The 26,953-nt window shown below is 40.0% G+C and overlaps 1 protein-coding gene across 2 annotated transcripts in view; it reads left to right on the top strand.

The window, feature by feature from the left end:
* The first annotated feature begins 344 nt into the window (after positions 1 to 344).
* HLF (HLF transcription factor, PAR bZIP family member) overlaps positions 345 to 26,953 on the top strand; it is a 43,406-nt gene continuing 16,797 nt past the window's right edge. Inside the window, exons 1-2 of one of the 2 annotated variants that reach the window (XM_069752457.1) lie at positions 345 to 647; positions 5,319 to 5,654. In XM_069752457.1, the coding sequence (XP_069608558.1) occupies positions 533 to 647; positions 5,319 to 5,654 (451 nt within the window). In that variant the 5' untranslated portion in view covers positions 345 to 532. The remainder of the gene's footprint in view (positions 648 to 5,318; positions 5,655 to 26,953) is intronic. The other variant, XM_069752458.1, reaches the window with a different exon arrangement.

Below are 26,953 nucleotides of genomic sequence, written 5' to 3'. Positions count from 1 at the left end.
AAATCGCCTGGTTATGAAGGGGTTAAAAGTACCGCATCTGGAAAGCATGACGTTTAATGTAACCCTAATCCCAAAGCCTATTTTAGGGCAATATAGGTGCATTGTGGACACAGGTTGTGAGATCTCTTCTCCATGGGACGGAATCGTTTTTTTTTTTTATAGAGTAATGCAAGATTCAGATTGCCGGGCAGGGGAAATAAAGGTGTAATGTGCAAACACGAGAAGAGGGAAAAAAAGCAGTGAGGCGGCAACTAGAACCAGGATATCAACGTACAGTAAGTGGAACAGTACGAAGGCACGCCCACTTTTCCTTTTTCGGAGAGGAGGTGTGGCCGTGACGTCACGCCTGTCAGCTGCGGCACATCGAGATGGGGATGATCGCAGCCTCTGAGCGCAGAGCTGGGTTTGCAGTGGGAGAGACAGGAGCGCAGTGTGACGGTCACCGGGCTGCACAAGTCTGTACTATCCGGTGCACGGGTCAGCCTGCTATCTCCTGCCGCCTCCGCCCTGAGACCCCTGCACAGCATCCAACATGGAGAAGATGTCGCGGGTCTTACCGCTCAACCCAACTTTTCTACCTCCGACCTACGGGGTGCTGAAGTCTCTGCTGGAGAACCCTCTGAAGCTGCCCCTCCATCACGAAGATGGTAACTATAGAGACGGCCGATATTAGTATTATTAGCTTATTATTTGTCTATTATTATATTATTATTATTATTAGCTTATTATTTGTCTATTATTATATTATTATTATTATTATTATTATTAGCTTATTATTTGTCTATTATTATTATTATTATTATTAGCATATTATTTGTCTATTATTATATTATTATTAGCATAGTATTTGTCTATTATATTATTATTACCATATTATTTGTGTATTATTGTATTATTATATTATTTGTCTATTATTATTATTATTATATTGTCTATTATTATACTATTAGTGTATTATTGTATTATTATTATTTGTCTATTATATTATTAACAATTTAGAATTATTATGTTAATATTTTTGTATTTTATTGTATTATTCTCATGACTGTTATTATTAGTAGCACTAGGTGACGATGTAGCAGAACTGATTTGTGATTTCATGCATCCTGGCTGCATTGCTAGTTCTTTGCGTTATTGCCAGACAACAAATTCCTCTCTGCTCCATCTGTACATATTACGGTGTGATCCCCTCTGCTCCATCTGTACATATTACGGTATTATTCGCTCTGCTACATCTGTACATATTACGGTATTATTCGCTCTGCTACATCTGTACATATTACGGTGTGATCCCCTCTGCTCCATCTGTACATATTACGGTATTATTCGCTCTGCTACATCTGTACATATTACGGTATGATCCCCTCTGCTCCATCTGTACATATTACGGTATTATTCGCTCTGCTACATCTGTACATATTACGGTATGATCCCCTCTGCTCCATCTGTACATATTACGGTGTGATCCCCTCTGCTCCATCTGTACATATTACGGTGTGATCCCCTCTGCTCCATCTGTACATATTACGGTGTGATCCCCTCTGCTACATCTGTACATATTACGGTGTGATCCCCTCTGCTACATCTGTACATATTACGGTGTGATCCCCACTGCTACATCTGTACATATTACGGTGTGATCCCCACTGCTACATCTGTACATATTACGGTGTGATCCCCACTGCTACATCTGTACATATTACGGTGTGATCCCCTCTGCTCCATCTGTACATATTACGGTGTGATCCCCTCTGCTCCATCTGTACATATTACGGTGTGATCCCCTCTGCTCCATCTGTACATATTACGGTGTGATCCCCTCTGCTCCATCTGTACATATTACGGTGTGATCCCCTCTGCTCCATCTGTACATATTACGGTGTGATCCCCTCTGCTCCATCTGTACATATTACGGTATGATCCCCTCTGCTCCATCTGTACATATTACGGTGTGATCCCCTCTGCTCCATCTGTACATATTACGGTGTGATCCCCTCTGCTACATCTGTACATATTACGGTATGATCCCCTTTGCTACATCTGTACATATAACGGTGTGATCCCCTCTGCTCCATCTGTACATATTACGGTGTGATCCCCACTGCTACATCTGTACATATTACGGTGTGATCCCCTTTGCTACATCTGTACATATTACGGTGTGATCCCCTCTGCTCCATCTGTACATATTACGGTATTATTCGCTCTGCTACAACTGTACATATTACGGTATTATTCGCTCTGCTACATCTGTACATATTACGGTATGATCCCCTCTGCTACATCTGTATATATTACGGTGTGATCCCCTCTGCTACATCTGTACATATTACGGTGTGATCCCCTCTGCTCCATCTGTACATATTACGGTGTGATCCCCACTGCTCCATCTGTACATATTACGGTGTGATCCCCTCTGCTACACCTGTACATATTACGGTGTGATCCCCTCTGCTACATCTGTACATATTACGGTGTGATCCCCTCTGCTACATCTGTACATATTACGGTGTGATCCCCTCTGCTCCATCTGTACATATTACGGTATGATCCCCTCTGCTACATCTGTACATATTACGGTGTGATCCCCTCTGCTACATCTGTACATATTACGGTATGATCCCCTCTGCTACATCTGTACATATTACGGTATGATCCCCACTGCTACATCTGTACATATTACGGTATTATTCGCTCTGCTACATCTGTACATATTACGGTATGATCCCCACTGCTACATCTGAACATATTACGGTATGATCCCCTCTGCTACATCTGTACATATTATGGTGTGATCCCCTCTGCTACATCTGTACATATTACGGTGTGATCCCCACTGCTACATCTGTACATATTACGGTGTGATCCCCACTGCTACATCTGTACATATTACGGTGTGATCACCTCTGCTCCATCTGTACATATTACGGTGTGATCCCCTCTGCTCCATCTGTACATATTACGGTGTGATCCCCTCTGCTCCATCTGTACATATTACGGTGTGATCCCCTCTGCTACATCTGTACATATTACGGTGTGATCCCCTCTGCTCCATCTGTACATATTACGGTGTGATCCCCTCTGCTCCATCTGTACATATTACGGTGTGATCCCCTCTGCTACATCTGTACATATTACGGTGTGATCCCCTCTGCTCCATCTGTACATATTACGGTGTGATCCCCTCTGCTCCATCTGTACATATTACGGTGTGATCCCCTCTGCTCCATCTGTACATATTACGGTGTGATCCCCACTGCTACATCTGTACATATTACGGTGTGATCCCCTTTGCTACATCTGTACATATTACGGTGTGATCCCCTCTGCTCCATCTGTACATATTACGGTATTATTCGCTCTGCTACATCTGTACATATTACGGTATGATCCCCTCTGCTACATCTGTATATATTACGGTGTGATCCCCTCTGCTACATCTGTACATATTACGGTGTGATCCCCTCTGCTCCATCTGTACATATTACGGTGTGATCCCCACTGCTCCATCTGTACATATTACGGTGTGATCCCCTCTGCTACACCTGTACATATTACGGTGTGATCCCCTCTGCTACATCTGTACATATTACGGTGTGATCCCCTCTGCTACATCTGTACATATTACGGTGTGATCCCCTCTGCTACATCTGTACATATTACGGTGTGATCCCCACTGCTCCATCTGTACATATTACGGTGTGATCCCCTCTGCTACATCTGTACATATTACGGTGTGATCCCCTCTGCTACATCTGTACATATTACGGTGTGATCCCCTCTGCTACATCTGTACATATTACGGTGTGATCCCCTCTGCTACATCTGTACATATTACGGTGTGATCCCCTCTGCTCCATCTGTACATATTACGGTATGATCCCCACTGCTACACCTGTACATATTACGGTATGATCCCCACTGCTACACCTGTACATATTACGGTATGATCCCCTCTGCTACATCTGTACATATTACGGTATGATCCCCTCTGCTACATCTGTACATATTACGGTATGATCCCCTCTGCTACATCTGTACATATTACGGTGTGATCCCCTCTGCTACATCTGTACATATTACGGTATGATCCCCTCTGCTACATCTGTACATGTTACGGTATTATTCGCTCTGCTACATCTGTACATATTACGGTATGATCCCCACTGCTACATCTGTACATATTACGGTATGATCCCCTCTGCTACATCTGTACATATTACGGTGTGATCCCCTCTGCTACATCTGTACATATTACGGTATGATCCCCACTGCTACACCTGTACATATTACGGTATGATCCCCTCTGCTACATCTGTACATATTACGGTATGATCCCCTCTGCTACATCTGTACATATTACGGTATGACACAAACTCTTACAACATCCCAGCAAAAAGTAGCCATGCATTCTGCACACACATCACTAATGCCGGGAATACACCTAGCTGCCCCACTGCTCAAGGCTTTTCTGAGGTCTGTAGTTCTACCTGAGCCATGAACGGCTTGTACGGATGAGGTTAAATAACTGAGGCGGCAGAATGTACCAATCACATGATGTCCACCGAACCGATCACATAATGAGATTACAGCAATCCTGCAAATCTGAAGAGTAATGTGAGCACAAGCCTGAAAACTTTTGTTTCTACCTCTTTGGGGGGTTTATGTTCTTCAGATTGTAAAATACACACAAGATTCATCATTCATACAAGTATTATATTGATGAGTGATGTATGGTATAATGTATATTGGATCAGACATCATTAATATATATATATATATATATATATATATATATATATATATATATATATATATATATGTTGTATGCATAAATGATGTAATACATGTGACATATGTATAAATGATGTATGATATAATACATATGATGTATGATCCAATACTTGTGATGTATGATGTGATGCATGTGATGTGTATATTAATGGTGTATGATGTTATTCATGTGATGTGTATCTTAATGATGTATAACGTGATGTATGTATACATGATGTATGATGTTATAAATATGATGTGTATATTAATGATGTATGATGTATGTAAAATGGTGCATGATTCAGTCACCAAGTAATGGCACAGTCATCCTAAGCTCTATCCAAAAACCTGAAGAACAACATGTAAAATGGTAATATTTCAGTTTCTTGTTGTCTTCCCAGTTGTCATATGCATCTCAATGTTTCATTTTGCTGGTGTCAAACACGTTACACAATGAGCCTGAGAAAATATCAGCTTTCCCGTATTTTGACGTCTTGCTATAACACATTATCCGATATTAAAAGATTCCATCTTTACCCATTTAGCCTTCTGTAAAGAAAAAGACAAGGAAAAGAAGCTTGAAGATGACACGTCAAGTTCCACTGTCCCACAGTCGGCTTTCTTGGGGCCAACGCTCTGGGACAAGACCCTACCGTATGATGGAGATACCTTCCAGCTGGAGTACATGGACCTGGAAGAGTTTCTCTCCGAAAATGGTATTCCACCAAGTCAGTCCTCGCATGACCTGAGCTCCCATCAGCCTAGTCTCCAACAGGCTCCGGTGACACCACCTTCTGTCATTGATCTGAGCAGTCGGGCATCCACATCTGCCCTGCCAGGCTTGGTACCCCAGAACTGTATGCACAGTCCAGTAAGACCCTGTAAGTGTTTCTTCTTTTAATGTAAGAACAAATGCTACAATGACAAATAATTTGTGAACGATACAGCTGTGAGTTCATTTAGATTCTCAGGTGTCAGAGATGTCATGTATGAGAAGATCACATGTTGGGAGCTCAGCTAAAAGTTTCTCGGGAATCTGAAAAGTCCATTCAAATCAAGGTCAATTATATATTGTGTCAAAGTAGTAATAAGAGAAATATCTTATCCAAATAACATGAAACATACCGGAATAATTAAGCGGTCCCCATTCTGTAGACAAACTTGGTCTGGGATTACAGACATCTTCTCACATAATAGATTTTTTTGGCTACATTTGCCATTTACACTTGACCCAGACTCATCCTCATTTAGCTTTTCCTAAAAGTAGGGGTAGATGCTCTATAAAAAAACCAAGAAACAACATAGATATAGAAACATTATAGAAACCGTTTTACATGCATGTGACCATTTTTTGTACCGTTATTCATGGGCAAGCAGTTTTAAGCTTGAGGACCGCTATTTGAGAGCTCTGTCCTTCTCAAGGCTGGTCGTAATCGTGGATTGTGCATCCACATCCTCCTTCAGAAGCCATCAGGCTCTGTTGAAGCACTTTGTCCTTATAAAGCCATGGCTCCAAGTAGCTGTACGCATCAAGGCAACTCAAGCATCACTTAACTGTTCAGTTTTTTCCTAACATACAGCAGGTTCCAAAAATGTCAGAGAGTAGTCAGAATTCCATCGTATTATCTGCCAGTTATTCTGAAAGAGCTCATTGAACTATTGTGGATGTGAGGCGTGAAGCACTAGAAAGTGTAATAAATGGCAGCTAAGGAAAAGTTTTGAGTTGTCTTTGACAATCAGGATAATTTTAACAAACATCAAATCCGTGACCTTCCATAGTTTAATGGTTACCTAGACTTTTAAATAACTTTTGATATGTTGTAGCCCCTGTAGAACATTGGATATCCATATCCTAAAACTCCCACCAATTACTAATACTAAAGGCAGAAGAGTTCAGCTTAAGTGGTGGATGAACCCACTAGACTTTCCATCGACTCTGCACACCGCTCTTTGTGTTCGAGCATAAGCTGAGCTCTTCTGCCCTTTAATTAGAGCCATCATGTTTTTCTCTGGATCCAGACCCTCAACGATCAACAGTAGTGAACACAGGCTTCATCATCTCAACAATGATTTAAAAGCTTATGATTTTTTGTTTTAAGAGTGTCCATAAAGCTGGAGTAATAACTTTTCTCATGTGTATGTGTGATGAAATATAGTATTAAGGCAATCATTTCAGTTATAATGAATTGACATTAATGTCCACGGGGCCTTAGTCTTTCACTCCGAGAGGGAGGGAAATCTTTTCTTGGTAAAATCTTGGAAATTTGTCTAAAAATGGTCTACAGAAGTGTCAGAGATATATTTGAGAAGATCACTTTGTTGGAATTTGTGACCCACAATGAATTCCAGAATAAAAATTAGGGTGCTGTCACTCAAGTCTCATTGTTAAAAGCAAATTATCAGTCATGATGTTGGCACATAGTCTTTACTAGCACAATTTCTAAGTCAGATGAAGTACAGTCACTGACTTAAGCTACAAATATGCTGGGTGCCATATGTATGTTGGCTGCCTCTCCGAGTAGCCTCTGGCAACAGAAGCCACAAGGGGTTGTGTACTGTGATTACTTTTATTAATGTAGTGGAAAAATAGAAATGTTCATGAACAGTATTATTTGAGCTGTTTTATTACAAGGGTCATAGTTCCATCTGTAAAAACACTGCCTGACATCCTGGGCCAGGTCCAGTGACCCCTGTAGATTGTGTATTATTCTTATGCAGTGTGGTCGAGCTATATATTGTGTTTTTTAGAAATATGTGTTGTCTTTATTGTTATATATGTAAAACTGAATTTCAAAGTAATTTGTCCTTGTGATAAATTATAGTTCTGTAAACTCTGTAGGAACAAATAACTTACTGTACATGGTGCGTAGGAACTCTCTTAGATTTCAAGGTCAGTGCAAATATACTGTATAAAAGTTACCTTAATGATATATGCAGCCTTTGTGGGTTTTGCTGGGAGGAGAAGCATTTGTGTAAAGTGTGAAAAGCTTAGGAACAAATACAGTTTGTCACCCAGTTTATTAGTCTAAATCGTTGTTTCTCAAATTCCAGTTTTCACGGTCCCTAACAGATCATGATTTCAGGATTTCCTTAGTAGTCAAGAGGTTTTGGAATTATTATCAAAGCATCAGAAATTACAAAAGGTTCTCTCACCTGAGGAATACTAAGAAACTCTTGAAAACATGATCTGTTGAGGTCCGTGAGGACTGGAGCTTGCGAAACACTGGTCTTAATTGGGCAAGTAGGTATTGAATGTATCTGGAGATATTCTTTAAGATATAGACCCACCATAAATGGTGACCACTAGATCTCTGTCAATCAGATAACCACAATCCCTACTACCATTAGACTCATTGGGTTGTGAAGTTCAAGGTTGGCTGCTAAATCAAGGGCCATCGTCACAGGACGGTAAATTGGATTATTGTCTTGAGTGAAGGAAAGCATCGACAAGTAGATGCCAGTACGTGAGCTGTTCTTCTAAAAACTAGTGTCTCCCAAAGTCTTAGAAGAAAAGACTGTTTTTTTTTTTCTCAGATATCCTGGTAGCATCCATTTTTGGTCTCTGAACTTTTTCATCCATTGACTCTTAATAATATATTAGTGAAAATAGGATGAAATTTGTCTGGAACTGAATATCTGCCTTCAACATGGTTTCCTAAAGAATTTAATGGCTGAGTCTGTTGAGTAGGGCATGCTCTGACTCTCACGGATCGGACATACGGATCCGTTTTTGAAACTGATGTGTGTATGGATAAATGAAACTCTATGGGTCCGTGTATTGTCCAAGAAAAACAGCACTAGAACGGGTCAGAAGGAAGTGTGAATGTAGCCTTATACTCACTATAGAAGCCAGATGAATGCCACATGTCTAACAGGACAATATATACAGTGTATGATTCTATTCACATACATTTTTGCCTTTCGGAGTAAAACCAATTTGTTGTTAGCAATCCAAGGCTTAACAAAGCTGTGAGCCAAGACACCACTCTCACTAATCGCTACTAAGTATAGCTATATGCATGGCTAAGAATGGCGGGATTACACAGAAATCTCTCTTTAAATATACTCCGGTGCCTAGCGGAGCGAAACAATTAATTGTACGTTTTCAAAACAGATTATCGCTGAAGGGAAAAAATGAAATAAAAACCTCTTCCCTTTCTAAGCCTCATTTGTACGGCAGGATAATTAACAGGTGTATGCAGACACTTAACACGCCTCTCTCGTGTTTACTTACCCAGCCTGTAATTGAGACATGTGTGAGCGCACGGTTCTTCAATGCGTCTGCTCACATTTCATCTCATGTGAGTGCAGATTACTGTGTGATCTGTACACATGGCTCTACCCTGTGCTGTCTCCTTACACTGCTCAGTCGGGGAACAGACGTCTGTGGCTAAGTGGTTGCTAAACTTTTTTCATTCACACCACATAAAGGCTGCCTGGATATAAAAACTGCACTGATAAGACGGACGTGCCTTGGAATTTCTCATGGTGCATGTAGAGAGTGACATACCGGCTTGACATACCCCTAAGATCTCAGTCCAGAGCCTAGAACCTAGCCAAATCAGTTCTCACACTTTGCACTGATGAGAGGCAATACCCTGAAACACCGTATCTGCAAATTGGGATTCTGATTTGGCTTTTATCCTATGTCATATTGGTAGACTCGTTAAAGGGTCAATAGGGACTTTTAGGATTGCTGCTTCCTACCGGTGGCGCTATAGAGTTCAATTCCTCTTCTTCTGAAGAGAAAGTAGTTACTTTATATATTTTACATCCATCTTGGAAATTACACAGGGAAGTCAACTAGGACCGATGTAATCTACTAAATTTCCTATACCTCAGAAGGATATGAACAAGTAACACAATTGGAAGCAGGTCTCAGGCATTATAGATAGCTGTTAAAAAATGCACCACATTACAGTTTAGTCCTCATGGGGATGTAAGGGGTGATGTTTCTCCTTGTGGAGAGTGACATGCCTGGCTTATAAGGAGGCTTATAAGCCATGCAATGTTCCTATGGGAAATTAAATATGCAAATTGACACTTGAGAGAGGAAGAGGACTTCAACTCTAGTGCCACCAGTGTAAGTAGCAATCCTAAAAGTCAATATCGACCCTTTAATGAGCCTTGCCGTATGACTTAAGAGTTCAAGCCCTTTTTCTCTCTGAAGAGGCATTTTGAATATTTACTTTCGCAGAGGAGCATTGCATTGCTCATAAGCCTCCTTACATTGGCATGCCAGACATGTCACTCTCCACAAGGAGAAACTTCACTCCTTGGATCCCAATCAGAAGCCTCTCATACAGCCGAATCAGATCTTATACTTTGAACTGATGAGGAGCGATACCCTGAAACACTGTCTACATATTGAGAGTCTGGTTTAGCTTTTATCATCCCAAGTCATGACAATGCTCGTTAAAGGGATGATATTTAGGACTTTTAGGATTGCTACTTTCAATGGATGCACTAGAGTTCAAACCCCTTTTTCTCTCTGAAGAGGCAATTTGCAAGTTTAGACCTCAAGAATGGATTGCGAGTGTTTTACTTTCAATAAAGTAAACTGTTTGTGGATGATGGCTAGTTTAAGATCCCCAGAGTATGGATCTACATGAGAAAAGATGATCAATGAGACTTTGTTGCTGAAACTGGGAGCTCCTTTTAATCAACTTTTGTCGTTACGGGTAACTGCGGCCTTCTGTAGCTCCTCAACCAACAATCAGGGATAGCTTATGACAGGGTCTTGATCAGGAATTTTCTTAAAATCCATACCCCAAGTCAATGTAAGATTTTTTGTACACTACAAATTTTCATCCTGCACATTCAGATGGAAAATCCACTTCGGTTTTACTGTACTTGCCTAAACATCAGAGCAGATTACTGCTAAATAAGAGTAGGTCCTAGTTTGGTAAACACAGTCTGTCCATTTATTATATGTCCAGCTATTCCACTGCAGGGAATATGTGTGTGGCCAGAGAGACCTCCCTCCAGTGACCATAAGTGAACCCTCGGGGTTCAGGTGATAAACTAATAGCGATCAACTGATGACTGGTATAGAGTAATACGGCACTCTATAGTAAAAGTGTTGTTGGTGCTCAAGTCAGGTATCCAACCCGTCAAAATATAATAATAAACTTGGCACTCAGTATTTGAACAAAAAAAGAGCTTCCTTTTATTGGTGCATCCAGACAAAAATGGTTAAGAGCATTTCGGTTCGTCACAGGACCTTCATCAGAACATTCTTTAACATAAACTGGATGTGAAGGGGTGCTCTGTAAGCGGTCATGAGCGTCCAATTTATAGGGACCTGCTGCAGTGGGTATGTGCTGTAGACCAGCTGGGCATCATAAGCCAAGGACAGCGCAAAAGGCAAAGGCAAAACTATTGCAAAAAGAACCGCGCTGTATCCCAGTGTGCGAGTGCGCCGCGCACTGGGATACAGCGCGGTTCTTTTTGCAATAGTTTGTAAGAATTGTATAAAGTATTCTCACGATTAGAAACCTCACTTCAAGGACTCATGTACATAGCCTGGCACACAATGCATGGCTGTTATCCTATTGATGCTTGATAGGTCATATGTCACAAAAACTACAATACCAAGATTAGTAGGTAGACTGATGCATTCTGGGTTGTATACTTTACTAGAGAAAACTACATAGAGTGCTCATTTGGATAAAGAGAAACTTAATTTGCCATTTTCTTCTCTGCGACTTCATTTTTGTCCATTACTATTATTCTCAGAGATTGGGCAAGTGGCCCATATCCGTCTACGAGTCACAGAGAAGGGAGAAGGTATGACTCCATACTAACGTATCTTAGACCACCATGCACTGCCTTACATCCTGTGCGCCATTTGTGGGTTCACCTATGGCACACCCTTACGGAATAACCGTCATTTTAATTTGTATTTCTTAAATCAGTAGTATTCATGCAAATAAGCCACATTGTCACCCATGTTGTCAGTCAAATTTTATTTTGTTGCTTTTCGACTAATTTTTCAATTCGTGGGTAAAATTTGTAAAATCTGTATTCAGTGAAGACATATTTTTCTGTTACTGTGATAGAAGGGAGGACAGTTGGTGCTTTATAATTGTATGGAGAGGGTAAGGTCGATAGACATTCTGCTGCAACGTTTCCTGAATTCCTATATTAGTAATGTAAAAATCTATCTACACCGAATACAGATGTTACACCGGGATTTGCGAATTTTGAGAATGAAAGATCAGTCATAGCAGAAAAAATATATTACAAACATTCTTATTTTCATATGCACTATTCATTGACCTGTTCAGGGCTTTCATCTATTAGCTCTGGAGAATTTCAGCTAAAAATAAAGTCTTGACAAGATTTTCATGCTTCTTTTCCACTCTTGCGGTGTGACCGGTGATTTACACACTTGTTGCTGCACAGCTTATTATGTCAGGTTTCCACAACGCCCTAATCGTTTTAGTGTTCCTTCAGGGCCACAGAGGAGCAATAAGACTTTGAATCTTAAAGGGGTTTTCTGGGGTTGTTGTGAGATATTCCATCCACATTAGCTCAATAGGAAGCTGATGCCCATCATAATCACCATTCCATTGGTTGAATGAGCCATGTCCTCTTCAGTGTTTACCAGGTGTATCACCACTTCCTTTAGTCAGATGAGTCGGACCCAAACCTATTTTACACTGATGGCCTATACTAATGATATATCATCAATATCAACATCCTAGAAAACTCAGGTCAAAAGTACTACAAAAAAAGTTACCCCTTTTACTCACTGTCCTGAGGCACATGTCATGTGTGGAGTCCTATCGCAGATCCTGTCTCTTCGCACCCATCGTTTTCACCTCTCTACATATTTTACCACTACATACTTAATGTAACAATCAAATTTGTCCACCCTAACCTAATTGTACATCACAGTCATTGTGCGCATGTCTGGAGGCGGCTCAGGATGCGATCACAGGGTGCAAATGGGCTACCAGGGCGGAAATTAGCGGTAAAGGTCCCAAGTACAGCCATGTTAGTCCTCAAATTATTACAGGTTTAAGTCCCCTAAGGGAACTAAAAAAAAGAAACTGAAAAGTCTTTAAAAAAATTAAATTGAAATCACTACCCATTTTCCAATTCAAAATTGCAGAAAAAAAAACATCTGGTATTGATCTGTCTGTAACAGTCTGGTCTATCAAAATATGAAATCATTTAAACCATATGTTAAATGCCACCCCCCAAAAAAATCTACATTTTTTAGTTACTTTTCTTAAAAAATTCAAGACAAAGTGATCGAAATGTGTTATGTGCCCGAATAACCTGAATAGCTAGCTTTTTTTCCTTTTTTTTAGTTTCACCCCAATTAGAATTTTTTTCCCATTTGTTTTTTCTTCAGAATATTATATAGTAAAATGAATCCAAAAATGTCGACAGGAAAAAAACAATTATACCTCTTTTAAGAGTGGGAGAAAAATACGAAACAAAAAACTGCCCAGTCACGAAGGGGCACATTTGTGTTTTTTTGGGGGATGGTTAAAAAAAAGATTTATTAGGAAGGTATAAAATGTTCTCTTGCTCTTGCCAACATAGTAGAGTCTTTTTTTTTTTTCAGTTCCCAATTTTATCCCGACATATCAGTCTTGAAAAACAAAAGAGTAGTTGTATTGTAGTGGTGGATCAACAATTAAGACTTATTTAAAGGAGTAATCCCGTCCCTGAGGGCTGCAGGGTTGCGTCACAAGAGTTTGACCCTGGTCACAAGGCCTTTACAGCACATTCAGTTCAATTAGACTTTAGTAGGGAAAAGAGAATTCATCCTGAAGCTAACAGGCGCGTGGACAAATACTTAAAAGAACAATAACTCCTTTCTTACTGTAGTAAATGTAGGTTACTATTATAAATCTGGACATCTGTACACATCAGACAACCATTCTGCCCAAAGCTAAATATGCTGGTCTGCTTATATAATGTGTATGTGCTACAGTGGCCAACTGGTGTGACATATATCTGGAAAGCCCTATCTATTTACATATGTGGGAGTTGCGAGTTACTGGTTGTGAGTCTACGGGGTGAGAAGAAAAGGACCATGACCTTGACTGTGTCCAATTACATTAGTGATTTATTTATTAGCATATTGTCATCGTTGTCCCCATTGGGGCTCACAATCTAAGTTTCCTGTTGGTATATCTCTGGGGTGTGTGAAGGAAGTGGAGAACAGCGGGGAAACCTACACAAACATGGTGAGAACATACAAACATTCTTGGTGAGATTCAAGCCCAGGATCCCAGCACTACAAAGCAACAGTGTTAACCACTGCTATGATGATAATTAAATAACAATAAAGGATTCACACAATATATTTTTAGCATATTATTAATATTGTTTTTATTTTTTATTTTTATAGTGCATTTAACTTTTTTCCAGTATCAAATTCCATACTATTCTTCGGAGCACAATGCTTAGTTACAAGACACATATGCTCAGAGTCCTTCCCATACAAGCTTACAATTCATTAGACATGCCAAGTACTGCTTGTACTTTGTCTTTTTGGCTTTATATTCTGATCACAGCTATTTTAATGGATTTTTTTAACTTAATTCAATAAAGTTAACATTTTATCCGGTTGGTTGTGCCGGTAACTACCTTGGTCTCTCTCTCTTGTCAGCTGCAATCACCAACAGGCAACGGATTCATCCATGCTTTTAACCCTCCCTCTCTCCCCTACCTCCTCTTTCTAATATATATACTGCATACATTAATGCATAAAATGAGCAGTTCTCTGATCTCTACATACACGTTCATCTAATTCTCAGCTCATTGTATACTAATCCTTGGCTCACCTTGACTTATCTGTATATCTTTAAATACCCAGTAGCCGGAGCCTGGTGGTGCATGGTGCTTATAGCTGGGATCAGAAACTTCTGATCCCAACTGTTGAGTTAGTTCACGGCATTATAAACTGCTGACATAGAATGTTTTCTGTGGAGTTATTATTATACCAGAACGTGGACCTAAGAATTCCTGCTGGAATATTAATTTATACACATAATGGACCCCATCCTATTTACCGAACTTTCGGTGCAATCATGCATATTAATATTTTGCATGTGATAAGGCAGTTGTACTCCAAGATCACAACTTGACAGAAGATGAAAAAGCTTTGGTGCATCCCCTGTGATTTTTTGTTGTATCTATTCGAATGTCCTTTAGTCTAATCAAACAATACGTAATTCTGAAATCTGTCAAATATGGACTCTAATTAAACATTTCCCTTGATGTGTAAAGACCTTTCAAAAACCTGACCTGCACATCCAAACATAGACTCAGTGTGAACAGGTGCTGAACCTAGAGTCGCCAACTGTTCACACTGAGTCTATGTTTGGATGTGCAGGTAAGGTTTTTGAAATGTATTCTCTAGCCTTCTGATCGTGCACTCCGCCTCCTAGCCTACAGGTGTTTTAATTACAGCAGGTCCAATACCCCTCCATAGAGAGAGAGAATTTTAGTCTAGGAAGAGGTTTCACATGTACCCATTCAGATGGAGACGTTTATTCTCAGCGAGGTAAGGCAAGCGTAGGACCTGGTATAAGAGAGATGCCGTAAAGGGGCTACCAGGTACACATAAAATTGGCCATTTTTATGCGCTAAACGCTCTCATTTTTCATACAGTTAGGTCCATATATATTTGGACAGAGACAACATTTTTCTAATTTTGGTTATAGACATTACCACAATGAATTTTAAACAAAACAATTCTGGTGCAGTTGAAGTTCAGACTTTCAGCTTTCATTTGAGGGTATCCACATTAAAATTGGATGAAGGGTTTAGGAGTTTCAGCTCCTTAACATATGCCACCCTGTTTTAAAAGGGACCAAAAGTAATTGGACAGATTCAATAATTTTAAATAAAATATTCATTTTTAGTATTTGGTTGAATACCTTTTGTTGGCAATGACTGCCTGAAGTCTTGAACTCAGACATCACTAGACGCTGTGTTTCCTCCTTTTTGATGCTCTGCCAGGCCTTCACTGCGGTGGTTTTCAGTTGCTGTTTTTGTGGGCCTTTCTGTCTGAAGTTTAGTCTTTAACAAGTGAAATGCATGCTCAATTGGGTTGAGATCAGATGACTGACTTGGCCATTCAAAAATATTCCACTTCTTTGCTTTAATAAACTCCTGGGTTGCTTTGGCTTTGTTTTGGGTCATTGTTCATCTGTAGTATGAAACGACGACCAATCAGTTTTGCTGCATTTGTCTGGATCTGAGCACACAGTATGTCTCTGAATACCTCAGAATTCATTCGGCTGCTTCTGTCCTGTGTCACATCATCAATAAAAACTAGTGACCCAGTGCCACTGGCAGCCATGCATGCCCAAGCCATCACACTGCCTCCGCCGTGTTTTACAGATGATGTGGCATGCTTTGGATCGTGAGCTGTACCACGCCTTAGCCATGCTTTTCTCTTTTCATCATTCTGGTAGAGGTTGATCTTGGCTTCATCTGTCCAAAGAATGTTCTTCCAGAACTGTGCTGGCTTTTTTAGATGCTTTTTAGCAAAGTCCAGTCTAGCCTTTTTATTCTTGATGCTTATGAGTGGCTTGCACCGTGCAGTGAACCCTCTGTATTTATTTTCATGCAGTCTTCTCTTTATGGTAGAAATGGATATTGATACGCCTACCTCCTGGAGAGTGTTGTTCATTTGGTTGGTTGTTGTGAAGGGGTTTCTCTTCACCATGGAGATAATTCTGCGATCATCCACCACTGTTGTCTTCCGTGGGCGCCCAGGTCTTTTTGCATTGATGAGTTCACCAGTGCTTTCTTTCTTTCTCAGGATGTACCAAACTGTAGATTTTGCCACTCCTAATATTGTAGCAATTTCTCGGAAGGGTTTTTTTCTGTTTTCGCAGCGTAAGGATGGCTTGTTTCACCTGCATGGAGAGCTCCTTTGACCGCATGTTTACTTCACAGCAAAACCTTCCAAATGCAAGCACCACACCTCAAATCAACTCCAGGCCTTTTATCTGCTTAATTGAGAATGACATAGCGAAGGGATTGCCCACACCTGTCCATGAAATAGCCTTGGAGTCAATTGTCCAATTACTTTTGGTCCCTTTAAAAACAGGGTGGCACATGTTAAGGAGCTGAAACTGCTAAACCCTTCATCCAATTTTAATGTGGATACCCTCAAATGAAAGCTGAAAGTCTGATCTTCAACTGCATCTGAATTGTTTTGTTTAAAATTCATTCTGGTAATGTCTATAACCAAAATTAGAAAAATGTTGTCTCTGTCCAAATATATATGGACCTAACTGTATTTCTAGTGCAGTAATGCAGTTCAAATTTTGTATTTCAAGTTTGTATGTTCTAGCACTGCAGTGTGCTGCCTTATTTACTTTACTTTACTTGATGTGTAAAGAGACCTAGAGGCCTTAGATAGCTATCAGCCGAACGACAGTTATCTCTCCTGACTCTCATACACATGCATTTGTTTTCAATAGACTGAGTGATGTGAGTGGCTACCGGATACCCCTGGTTGTGGATGGATGGAAGGATGGATCAAGGGTCGAGCGATATAACTTTATTATGACCGATCATGAGGCCCCATACACTTTAGATGGTCAACAGGTCCAACCAAAATTCGATGGCTTGGATAACTTTAATCTTTGAATTGGGTTACCTTTTACATAATACATTTTACAAAATCATAGAAAAGCAAAAAAAGTCCTTCCGCACCACCCCGCACACAGGTTATGTGTCTACAAACATCAAGGACATTGGTCTGGTAGCATTTTAAACACTGCGGTTATTTTAGGTATGTTATCTATTCCCCGATAACTTGCACTTTAATATGCAGGAGGTTTTACCAACCAAGCAGTATTACAATTCAGAGCTTAGAAAAAGTTGTATAATGCCTAAATGTATCATTGGAAAAAATCACCAATATACAGCCTTTTCTTAGCTCATTTTACATGCAATTCCAGGTGACATCCAATATACCTTGCATTATAGCTCTTAACATGGATGACTTTGGGGGTTGGTAAACTGGATAATTGTCCATAATTGTCCCCAATTACTAGTTTTCCGCTAAGATGGCAAGCACAGGAGCAAATGTGAGGTGTTGAATTTCACTACTATATGGCATTACTATGTGGACTGTTTAAAGGGAATCTGTCAGTCGGATCAACCCTCCTAATCAGTCTGTATGGGGATGTAGGTCATAGAAACTTGAAGAAACTGGCACCTTGATATCTACTATCCAATGTTTTGTTCTTGAGAAATTCACATTTTTCCTAATATGTAAATGAGATGATAAGATTTTTGGGCTGGACACTGGTCTGCATGAGATTCTGCCTCCAGAGATTATTTTAAATGAAAGGGGTCATTAGCAGTGTGAGACATGTAATGACTGACAGTCTGCTCTGCTAATCTATATGTCCCACACCGGTAATCCCCTCTTCCTTTTTAAATAAGCTCTGGAGGCAGATTCTCAGGGAGATCTATGTCTGGCCCATAGATGTTAATGACTCATTTACATATTAAGAAAAAAGTGGATTTCTCTGGAATAAGACATGAGATTGCAGATATCATTTTAATCAGCTTCTACTGACAGATTTCCTTTAAAGTGTAACTGTCATTTCAGGAGAACACACTTTAAATACCCATTATTTGGTTACCGAGTAATATATGCCCACTATAAAGTTTCATTATGTGGGCTCTAAATGGCAGTATTATCTTGACACTATTATATGGGTTGAAATTATGATTTCCCGACTGTAAATAAAAGAGTAATATCTTTTTTCATTATACAGTGGTTTTCATCAGGGTCTAACAACATCATTTGCTATAAGTGATTACCAAGCACTAATTATTACAGTACACTGAGGATATCTGATATCTAAACATTTATCCCCGGTGTACTTTTTTATTGGCATAGACAATGTTTGTTTATTAAAGATAAACAGGCATGGGCTTGTAAGCAGCGTCTTATTCACGAGGAGCAGCGAGGAAGTGCGGGTACTTCCTGTACAGTGTGTACAGTGTGTGTGCCCTGGCGACGCGCCAAGTCCCATATTTACTAGCGTTTCTACATGTGGATGTTCCAGTAGACGCTGGCTGGCAGTAGGCTGGTACGTTCTGTGCCCCGGGTGTGGGAGTGAATCTGGTGAGCTCCTGTCACGTTGAATGACTTATGCTGTGAAAGAAGCTTCAACTTCCACTTACTTTCACTGCTAGTAATAACTCACGGGAAGACTACAGTAAACTCCTTGTACAGTACACCATGTACAGTAATAATTATTACAGTCAATTGCTTGTTCACTTAATAGTCCCGCACGGTGGCGCAGTGGTTAGCACTGCAGCCTTGCAGCGCTGGAGTCCTGGGTTCAAACCCCACCAAGGACAACATCTGCAAAGAGTTTGTATGTTCTCTTCGTGTTTGCGTGGGTTTCCTCCGGGCACTCCGGTTTCCTCCCACATTCCAAAGACATACTGATAGGGAATTGAGATTGTGAGCCCCATAGGGGACAGTGATGATAATGTGTGCAAACTGTAAAGCGCTGCGGAATATGTTAGCGCTATATAAAAATAAAGATTATTATTATTAGTCTAATGCCGCTGCTGGTTGTAAACACCTAATCCACGTGATCGGAAGTGACCGAGGAACAGTGAGTTATTATTAGTCGTGGATCTGAAAATCAGGCCATATTAAAAAAAACAAACTCCTCCTTATTATAATAAAGTGCGGCTTTCTTTCTGGGGCAAAGGAAATAGTATATTAGGGAGTTACAGTACATTGTAAGCAATTTCCTAATCTATGTCTGTCTATTTCCTGAATTGTTTAAAATAGTAATTATGTTAGAGGGGTTATCCGGTACTATTTTTTTTTTTTTTTTACTATGGGCCTAAGAACTAACAATTGTCATGGTTAGGACAAGGTCATGTCTTGTACTCTCAAGGGTTAATGTTCTTAGCCTCTCTTTCAAGATGGGAGGGCTATTTATACTCCCTCCTAACCTGGTATCCTTGTCAGCTATAGGTTTTCTGCAGTCTGTATGCTTGACCTCTGTGGTGTGTGCTGGCTTGCTTTGTGTCTTGCTGTTACATGCTTTATTCGCTTTCCTGGATTACTGACCCCTGGCTTGGCTTCTGACTATTCTCTGACTCTCCCTGTTGGTATCTTTTAATCTCCTGGCTACGATCTCGGCTTGTTTCACTATTCTTTTATGCTTGTTCCTTCTCGGTTTCCCCGGTGTCTGGCTCCGCCCCCTGACCGCCTCCCACTCTGTCACATGATCGTAGGTCCTTCTGCTTTACCTGGTCACTCTGTCTCATGTGAAAGGTCCTGTTGGTGTTCATGTTAGTTACCCGGTTTCTGGTTCAGCTCCATTGCTGCTGGGTGCAGTTTCCCCTGCAGCATTTATACCCGGGTATCGTGACAACAATCAGATAATTGTTACCTACCTGCCTGTTGTGCTAGGCACTGGTCTCTGCCGCCACAGACAGCTCCTGCTGCCAATTCAGTCAACGTCACATTGACATCTTCCATTTTGTTCTATTGATGTGACATGAATGCCAACATCATGCTGATTGACAGCCAGCTTCCCACTGCCTAACTGGTGAGCCGGCTGTCAATCAGCATGACGCCCTGTCAACAAATTAGCCCGGAAGAGCTGCTCTGTTGACGTGGAGCATCTGAATCTCCAGCAAGAGCAATCAATGATGTCGGCATCAGGTAGAACATGCGGGTAGGTATCAACTACCAGCATGTTCGTTTTAGGTCTGTAATACAGAAATTAAGTTGAATACACCCTTTAATAAAAGAAACCAGCATTAAAGAATCAATTTACCAAGTGGCTCCTCTAGGGGAAGCAAAGGAACGGTAACTATACAAAGTAGGGTATTGCAAACTAATAGAATTTTAACATGAGAGAAGAAGACAATTCATTTTAGACATTCAGGGCTTTAAAGGGATTTTCCACTTCTAGAGAAGTGGACTCCAAATGTTTCCTATAATGGGAAATAAAATCAGAAAGTGCTCCCCCTTCCTGGCTTCAGCACTGACTTTTCACCACTCTTCCGATCTCAATGTTTTGTCTGAAGCGTCGACATCACATTGATAGCTCACATTACTGCTGCAGACAATCACTGAGCTCAGCAGATTGACTGATATAGACGCCACAAGTCGCTGAGCACAAGTCAGTGATCTGTGGCAGTGGTGCTGTGCGCTATTAATATGAGGTCAACGAGGCAGCAAAAACACTGAGACGTAGCAGCGACAGAGAGCTGGCCAGATGTAGGTCCTACCTTTTGGACGAGGATCTACCTCTAGGACCAAGGTACATGACACCCGTCCTGCTGCCATTGTTAATACACATGTGGCCACGCACACATCCATTCATTAAGATGTACAGTATGTAATGACTTTCTAAGGTACAGGAATCTCTGCATGTAATTAGCCCAATGATCCTTATGGTCCAGGTCTGGCCTACAAACATACCGACCAGGGAACGAATTAGTAGATGTAATGTTGTATCTCAGTGATGCCACATATTCACATAAACATAGATAGATACATCCCCTGTGAGACTTTTTTCTGATAACGTACATGTATAAGTTTAGCAGAAAATCCAGAAAAAGACCAAATCCAGAGCAGACCATAGGAAGTGATCGTTATTCAACTTGAAAAATGACATTTGATATTGTACTCTAGCTGATTTAAGAATGATGAATAAAGCAGGAAAAGAAAACCTATTTACTTGGGCCCGATTGAGATATTTACTGTGCCCTAAAAAATTACTAAGACCTCATCATGTACAATAACACGTTGCAGGCTAGCTTGGCTTGGAACATAAGAGTTGTTAATTTCAGACTTTTTTCTGCAGAAAATGTGACTGATTCTGCACACAAAACTATTTCCGACCTTTCAGCCGCTTCACTCCTTAAATGGTTCCATTCTTATAATAATATCCACTGCCAAGCAAAAATCCTCCTATGAATCTATCAGGAATGAATTCAGGTTTTGGCCGGACACAGCAGATGCTAACAAGTGCAGAACGAGAAACAAATGGATCTGATATTAATGGAAAATGTGCTAGGTTTGTCGAGCTTTGCAACCATTATAAAGGCCATTCTAGGGTTAAGTTGTATGCATGAAGGGAATTCCGAACTAATGGAGGAGAATTCAGAACATCTAAAATCAGGAATTTCTCTATCTGGAGGACCCAGTACTACACTGCATTACACTGACAGCCTATTCATTTTATTACACACTGCAATACTTAATTTGTACTGTGGGGGCACTGCAGGGATATAAAACACTCATTGTTAGGTACAATAGATTAGAGCTGACTGTTGAGAGCCCAAGCTGTGAAATGACTTGTGATTGTGCACTTTCGGGGGAACCTTTCCAACAAATTATTTTGTAAAATGGAAACCGTGCTTTTTTGGTTACCTCATTGGGGCTGAGATGGACATAAAGAGCCCTATTGATGAAAAACAGTAATGCAACTGGTCCAATACATTAATGTGGTCCCAAAATGAAGTTTTTTTCTAGAATGCAATGAATGTCAAGATTATAATAAGCTCCTAGAAGAAAAAAAAATCCCTTGTACTACCACCAAGTCGGAAATCATACCACATTAAAATAACTTCGGAAGAACCAGTTCTCCACCGATAGAAGAAAAATGCAATTAATGGTTGGAATTCATTTATTTATTTCCTTGTAAGAGCTCTAAGACATTGTGGTCATTTATTTTACCACCAGGTTATCTCTCTTATTATGATTATTTGTCTATATTTTATGTGCTTGTTATGTTGTGAATATGCTGTAGCACAAATGAGCATTACCAATGATAAATTTGGGAACACCAACATTTTTTTAGGCAGTACAACTTTGTAGGTGTTAGCTGAAAAATGAGTTATATTTTAGAAAGTCATTTCCTTCAAATTTGACATTACTTAAGACAAGAGAATATAGTACTATAATTACTACCAAAACATATATTATTAACTATTATTTTTCAAAAATTAACAACTATAGTAAAAGGCAAAATTTAAACGCAACTTCAAAAGAAAAAAAAATCATTAAAAAACCCCATAAAACTTGATTAAAACGAAAATGGGCAGTGTGGTCAGTTATATAAGACAATAAAGATATACAAGTCAAATAGTATAGCAACTTAATGATACCATAAATTTAAAGTTCCTTATATAACGAACATAAAGTCTATATAAAATTTAAAGTTCCTTATATAACGAGGAACATAAAGTCTATATAAGTATAGATTTAGTATAGATTTAAGCGGTCCCTGAGTATATAAGATAATGTTAACAAGTAAATAACCATGTCTCTAAGATATATTTTAAATCAGTCATAAAAAAAAACCCCTGCATTAGTGCCCGTATAACCACATATCATATACACAGACAGCTATAGCAACAAAGTGCCATCATGTATTAGGGACCACACTGCCAAGTACCCCGACGCGCGTTTTGCATGCAGCTTTGTCAGGAGGACCTGAAAGTAGCAGTAGAAAGTAGCAGGGATTAAACTATCTTCTAGCAGTCCCCTATTATTTCCTAATCTATCAAATATGTGAAGAAAGTATGGAATAGTTTGCAGATCAGAGCACAAAAGCAATAAAACAATGATTGCGCAGGCATATAAAGCTTTTAGAAGGTAAAAAGAAAGAAAAACCAGCACACATTTCAAGTAGGTCAATCAATATGGAAGCTCGCAGTCCACCCTACTGCACAGAGTTGTGCAGATGCGAGAGAAAAAAGGTGAACCAGCTTCCAGTTTAATTACATAGACGTGTTAAAAATATATTTTTTTTTATTCTATTAGTTTAAGATCACAGCAAAATCATCCATATGGGGAAAGCAAACTCCAGTATTGTTGAAGTAAGAGGGGGACGTGGGTAAGTATGGATTTTTCAGACACGTTTCGAATGCAACTGCATCCATTCACACCAAGCCTAAGATTGGAGTTGCGTTCGAAACGCGTCTGGTAAATCCAAGAGGAAACAATCTGTTGTATATGCTCCTTCTGTGACCGGTGACCAAAGTCACCATATAGTTATAACATGGCTGTCTGTAGAAGATGACTGGTTGGAACTTCTGTCCCAAGCAAAAAGAGAAGGAGTAAAAGAAAGTTATGACTATGACATTGTTATTTTCTAACTAAAATACGCTTTAAAAGATTATTATACTTTATCTCGCTATACGGCAATGATTATCTAAGTAGCTGGGAAAGGTCCATATGTGAAAACAAAGCTCTTAATAGAGAGTGGAACTTCAAGGTTGCACAAATTGTAATGTGAAGTGGACACACTGCTATCTAACATACCCTAAGTCTGTGTGCGCACGTTCAGGATAAAAACGCGATAAAAATACTTAAAATACGCATATACGCATACATATGCATCCCATCATTTATAATGCATTCCGAAATTTTTGTGCATATGTTGCATTTTTTTTCCGCGAAAAAAGCGCATCGCGGTAAAAAACGCAGCATGTTCATTAATTTTGCACATTTTTTTTGCGAATTTCCCACTATATTATTGCATTGGGAACCTCCGGAAAAAACGCAAAAAATCCGCAAAAAAAACGGGCAAAAAACGCTAAAAAAAACGCATGCGGATTTCTTGCAGAAATGTCCGGTTTTGTTCGGGAAATCTCTGTAAGAAATCCTGACGTGTGCACATAGCCTAAGCGCGATTGGGTTATAAAGTGAATTGTACTATCATATTTTAGGATCACCTTATTAAACTTTACCAATCAATTCCTAGATACAAATGAATTGATCATTTTTCGACCAATAAACTCATATCTGTGCAGGCCATTGTAATTAAAGAGGTTGTTTAGTTTTGAAATACCCCTTGGGCAATTGTGAGTTATTAGAGGATCAGGATCATTATTAGAGTTGATGGCAGGTGTAAGAAGTCTTCATTATATAGACTTACCATTCATGTCATTGAGTGTAATGCTTCATATCACCCTGTTGCGGCACTGCTAAAAAAAACCAATTTTTTGTTAATTACTTAATAGATGACAGCTATTTGTAAGGGGGATCCCAGCAGCAGGATATGATGGTAACAGCCTATTGTCTGGGGATCCTTTAGACAAGAAGAGATTGTTTATAGCAGTAGTCCTTTTCGGAGAACTGTGCTAAAAGTTGAAAGTGTGTGTTACTCATACACCTATACAAAAAAACAACATAGGTTTATGCAGCATACATTGAGGAGGTTGTTAGAACTGTGGAGAACATACTAAGTTCACATTTGCGTTAGTGCAGTCCGTTCAACGCATACATTAAACGGACTGCGCTAACGCAAGTGCCAACGTTGGCACAGCGCTAGCGCAGATGGAGCATCTGCTAGCTCCGCGACGGACCCGGAAACACTGCAGCCCGCATCTCAGGGTCCGTCACTCAATGACGGCACATAGCTAGCACATGCCCATTATGGGCGTGCGCTAGCGATGCGTCCGCCATAGAAAGTAATGGCAGCGTTAACGGACTACGTTACACCGCGTTATGCCACGGTGTAACGTAGTCCGTTTAACGGGTCACACTAACGCAGTGTGAACCCAGAGATCAGCATATTTTATGGTCTGTATATCGACCGCAGTTCCCGATCTGGTGGCTAGTCTCCCGACACAAACTCAAAGTCATATCTGTGCATGAGGCTGTACGTTCAGATCAGGAGACCCACTGTTAGTCGCTGTTGTGATGTGAAATTTGCTCTACTGAAACAAGCCAGACAGTATCACACTTGTCTGCAGGTTGTTGGTGCTGTGGCCTACTCAAATCAGTGCGGCTGAACTGCAGTACCACACTCGACATTTCCACAAATATGGCACTGTTTTTGTAACATGGCAGTGATGTTGATAAACCCCTTTAAATGTTGAGGCTTGGAAACTAATTTCCTTTCATGATGAGAAAGGAGAACTGATACTAGTAAAAAAAAAAAGAAAAGACAGATATTTCCAAGGTCAAGATATCTAACAATATTGGCAAACAAGCAGTTAAGAAAAGATTGTCAAGTTTATCAGCAACTAATTTTATAAAAGAAGCTGAACATTTGTCTGAGAAGTTTTCTACTTTCATTGTCTCCATGGAAACTGGCGCGTTTTGACTAGTGGAATAATAGCTGTTTTTTTGTTTTTTTTCTGTGAACTATTATAAGGTTCTGTATGACAATAATTGAAAACATCATCCTAAAAAATAGGAGGCCTGTAGTTTTATCTATCTCCTCTGGGAAATATAATATGCAAATTGCCTCTTCTGAGAAAAAGAGGACTTAAACTCTATAGCGCCACCTGTTGGAAGTAGCGATCCTGCAAGTCACAATCAACCCTTCAACGAGTCGTGCAATATGACTTAGGATAAAAGCCAAATCAGTATCTCAATTCGCAGACACGGTGTTTCGGGCTGTTGGCCCTCGTCAGTGCGAAGCATGAGAACTGATTTGGCTAGGTGAGAGGCTCTGGACTGGTGTCTAAGGGGTATCGTTTCTCCTTATGGAGAGTGACATACCATCTCTGGCTTGTCAAGGTAAGGAGGCTTATTTGCCGTGCAATGCTCCTCTGGGAAATATAATATGCAAATTGCCTCTTCTGAGAAAAAGAGGACTTAAACTCTATAGCGCCACCTGTTGGAAGTAGCGATCCTACAAGTCATAATCAACCCTTCAACGAGTTGTGCAATATGACTTAGGATAAAAGCCAAATCAGTATCTCAATTCGCAGACACGGTGTTTCCAAGGTGAATCCAGTCCCTTTCTGAGGAGAGATATTGTCCATAATTATCCCTGAGAACTATATTGTATAATACATGATTGTACCTCATGGCGGCAACATATCCAGCAGCTCTGTTTAATACCGCTTATGATTCTAACAAGTTCTCCAAAACTTCCATTCTTTAATATAGCCTGAAGAAACGCCATAATCTCCTTGTCATAGTGCTCTAGTGTCAGAGGGTCTACAAAGATGAGATATATTGATCTAGAGACGTTCTGAAGTTGAGCCCCAGGACAGGGTTTCTTGTTTGCCATATTGAAAATGGTGCTGATTGAACCATTGAGACCCTGCTGTGAATCCAGGAACCCACTAGGAACCACAAAGTAGACTATGTAATTGGTCAGTATTTTACCTCCATATTTGTAAACCAAAACCTTGTGAGGAACAATCAGAGGAAAAGTATAATAGAAACATG

Source organism: Ranitomeya imitator, chromosome 2 (assembly GCF_032444005.1).
Source record: "Ranitomeya imitator isolate aRanImi1 chromosome 2, aRanImi1.pri, whole genome shotgun sequence".
Lineage (NCBI taxonomy): Eukaryota > Metazoa > Chordata > Amphibia > Anura > Dendrobatidae > Ranitomeya > Ranitomeya imitator.
This window is presented reverse-complemented; position numbering and strand designations above follow the sequence as displayed.